Below are 3,818 nucleotides of genomic sequence, written 5' to 3'. Positions count from 1 at the left end.
TATTATTAATTATTAATGAATCAAATTATTTATATCTTTGTTTAATTTCATGGATTTAATAGAATTACCTATTAATTTGAAATTAATATAAGTGATCTTTCTGCCTAATTCATTTAAGTGATAATTAAAAGAAAAACCATACCTTAAAATAACTAAGCGATAATTACGATCTCTGTCGTATATGGTCTCCAAAGAATTAGTCTATGTATGAAGCAGTTTCTAATATTAAAGCGACTCACCTTAGTGGGAGCCTTAATCCTAAGAAATAGCAAGTTCATTGGTTAGACTTCTCAAAATAAAGTTCAATTTTATCTAGACGTGATTTCCAATATTATCGCGACCCACCTTAGTGGGAGCTTTAATCCTAAGAAATTGCAGAGTTCAGAAGATTAAATTAACTTGTGAGATAACTGTAGAATTTTTTTGTGGCGTGCGACCTTCCCTAGAAGGAGTATCAATACGGAAACGAAATTCTTGAATATTCAATGGTACAAGCTTAGGCAACGTTTGGCGGCCATGCCACCTTAGTGGTCTCTGGACTATTCGTCGATGTTGTGACCAGAATTTTGTTAAATATGAATCTTTTACTTGACCTACCTAGAGGCATACTTAATTCTATTTAACTGTTGTGAGAATCTAAACCGTATTAATGGTTTTTACTCTTCAGAATCTTACATAGTTTGTAACAATAAGCTATTCATTTTCTCAGCTAAATCCAAATCAAGATGTCGTTCAATCCTCTTTCCGCTATTCTTAAAGAACACAAACTCGAAGGTCATAACTATATCGTATGGAAACAAAACTTGGATATCGTTCTCACTGCCAAAGAGTACAAATATGTGCTCACTACGGAATGTCCACCCGAACCTGCTACAAATGCTTCTGCAGCAGTGAAAGAAACATATAGAAAGTGGCGTAAAGCCAATGAGATGGCGAAGTGCTACATGTTGGCTTCTATGTCAACAATACTTCAACATCAGCATCAAGGCATGAACACTGCTACTGGGATTATGAACAATCTTAATAACCTTTTTGGTACTCAGAATCGAGCGGCTAAATCTTTAGCCTTTCGGAGCATCATGACTAAGGTTATGAAGGAGGGCACATCTGTGAGGGACCATGTCCTCGAGATGATAAGCCACCTCAATCAAATTGAGGTTTTGGGAGGGATCATTGATCCCGAGTCCCAAGTAACTATAATCCTTCAGAGTTTGCCAGCTAGCTATCAGCAGTTCAAGCTCAATTTCGAGATGAACAAGAGGGATTACACCCTAGCTGAACTGTTGACTGAGTTGCAGTCAGCGGAGGATCTTATGGTCCAGACAAAGGCTGCTATGATGAGTTCTAGGTCGTCTTCCTCAGGCTTTAAGCCTGGTAAGGGGAAGAAGAAAGCCCAGAATGTTGTAGCACCAAAGATAGCTAAGGGCAAAAACAAACGGGTGAACACGAACAAGAAGCAAAAGGGCAAGTGTTTCAAATGCGTCGAAAAGGGGCATTGGAAGCTGCATTGTCCTAAAAAGAGCAATTGCTCAGGTATGCACCAAGCTTTCGTTGTAGAATCATGTTTAGCAGTTGTATCTACTCAGCAGTGGGTGGTTGATACTGGAGCTACTGATCATGTTTGCTTTGATCCTGATTTAATGCAGGTAACAAGGCAGTTGAATGAAACAGAGATCGAGATCCAGTTGGGCGATGCTACGAGAGTGGCAGCCGTTGCATTGAGAGACGTTTATTTACGTTTTTCTAGTGATAGAGTTTTAGTGTTGAATAATGTTTTGTTGATACCTTCGTTTAGAAGAAAGTTAATATCAGTTTCTAAACTTGTTTCTGATGGATATTCGATTTCATTTGATGATTCATGCATTATCAAGAAATGTGGTTCTTATATCTGGCGTGGTATCATGGAAAACAACCTTTACACTATGATGTCTACACAATATATACAACATAAAACTGAATTTAACTCAACATCGAAAGTTTCTCGAAAAAGAAAATCTCCTTCTGTTTCAATGAACGAAGCGTACTTATGGCACCTTAGACTTGGTCATAATAACCCTACTAGGATTCAAGCGTTGGTAGACCAAGGTCTACTTAAGGATCTAGAAATAGAACCTTATACAACTTGTGAATCATGTTTGGAAGGCAAGATGACTAAGAGACCATTTAAGGTCAAGGGTAATAGGGCTAAGGAAGTACTTGAGCTGGTTCATTCTGATGTGTATGGTCCAATGACTACTCAAGCTAGAGGCGGCTTTCCGTATTTCATCACCTTCATTGATGACTACTCAAAAGTTGGATATGTCTATTTGATGCGTCACAAGTCAGAATCTTTTGAAAAGTTTAAAGAATTCAGGGCACTTGTGGAGACGCGACATGGTAAGACAATCAAGGCTCTACGGTCTGACCGTTGAGGCGAGTACCTTAGTAGTGAGTTCTTGGAATACTTATCAGAGGCGGGAATTGAATCCCAATTGACTGCGCCTGGCACACCCCAGTAGAACGGCGTAGCTGAACGAAGGAATAGAACCCTCTTAGAAATGGTTCGATCGATAATGAGTTATGCTAAGTTACCTATTTCATTCTGGGAACAACTTACCATCCAAATCAGTACCTACAACACCACATGAGTTGTGGACTGGACGAAAATCTAGTCTAAGACATCTCAGAGTGTGACGTTGTCCAGCACACGTGTTGGAGAAAGATCCAACGAAGTTGGAGTCTCGTACTGAGGTATGCTTGTTTGTAGGGTATCCTAGTGGAACGAAAGGCTATGAATTCTATAGTCTACGAGATAAGAAGGTATTTGTTAGCACAAATGTTAAGTTCTTAGAAGAAGACTACGTGATGAATCATAAGCCCAACACTGAAGTAGCTCTTGAGGAACTAAGAGATACTTCAGTTTCCACAAGCAAAGAACCAATAACACAAGTACAATCAATACCTGAGATATCAACTTCTGTACCACAAATTGTAGAGCCTCGTCGTAGTGGGAGGGTTCCTCATGAACCAGAAAGGTACATTGGTTTGGGTGAGTCATCTGACTTGGACCCAGACAGCAATATATCAAACCCATGGAACTTTAAAGAGGCGATGGCAGATTCGGATAGTCATTCTTGGAAAGAAGGAATGGATTCTGAACTACAGTCAATGATAGACAAAGACGTTTATGATTTATTTGTCCTACCTGAAGGTTGTACTGCCATTGGGAGCAAATGGATTTACAAACGCAAACGAGGACCTGACGGACGAGTTAAAGTCTTCAAAGCAAGACTAGTAGCTACGGGTTATACCCAAAGAGAAGGTATCGATTATGATGAGACCTTTTCGCCAGTACCTATGCTCAAGTCAATCTGAATTCTTTTGTCTATCGTAGCCTACATAGATTGGGAGGTATGGCAGATGGACGTCAAGACAACTTTCCTAAATGGAAGTCTTGAGGAGACCATCTACATGGAACAACCTGAGGGATATGTAGTCAAGGGCAAAGAACACATGATGTGGAAGCTTAAGAATGCCATTTATGGCCTCAAGCAAGCATCCCGATTATGGAATATGTGTTTTGACCAAACTGTTAAGTCTTTTGGCTTCGAGCAATGCCCAGATGAGAGCTGCGTGTACAAGAAAGTTGAAGGTAAGAATGTAGTGTATATAGTACTCTACGTAGATGACATACTGTTGATTGGAAACAATAAGAAAATGTTGTCAGACGTGAGAGATTGACTATCAAGTCAATTTGAGATGAAGGATATGGGAGAAGCTGGACACAACCTAAGCATTAAAGTTCTTAGGAACCGCCAGAAAAGGATGTTGTGCCTATC

At 39.6% G+C, this 3,818-nt stretch overlaps 1 protein-coding gene across 1 annotated transcript; it reads left to right on the top strand.

Annotated features, from left to right (window-relative positions):
* Positions 1-725: 725 nt before the first annotated feature.
* On the top strand, positions 726-1,666 carry LOC121775545. The gene is made up of 3 exons (XM_042172637.1): positions 726-1,109; positions 1,209-1,533; positions 1,647-1,666. Exons 1-3 carry the CDS (start codon positions 726-728, stop codon positions 1,664-1,666), a joined length of 729 nt encoding a protein of 242 aa, XP_042028571.1.
* Positions 1,667-3,818: the final 2,152 nt, after the last annotated feature.

This window comes from Salvia splendens, chromosome 2 (genome assembly GCF_004379255.2).
Source record: "Salvia splendens isolate huo1 chromosome 2, SspV2, whole genome shotgun sequence".
Lineage (NCBI taxonomy): Eukaryota > Viridiplantae > Streptophyta > Magnoliopsida > Lamiales > Lamiaceae > Salvia > Salvia splendens.
The sequence above is the reverse complement of the archived record's forward strand: the minus strand, read 5'-3'. Positions and strand labels throughout refer to the sequence as shown.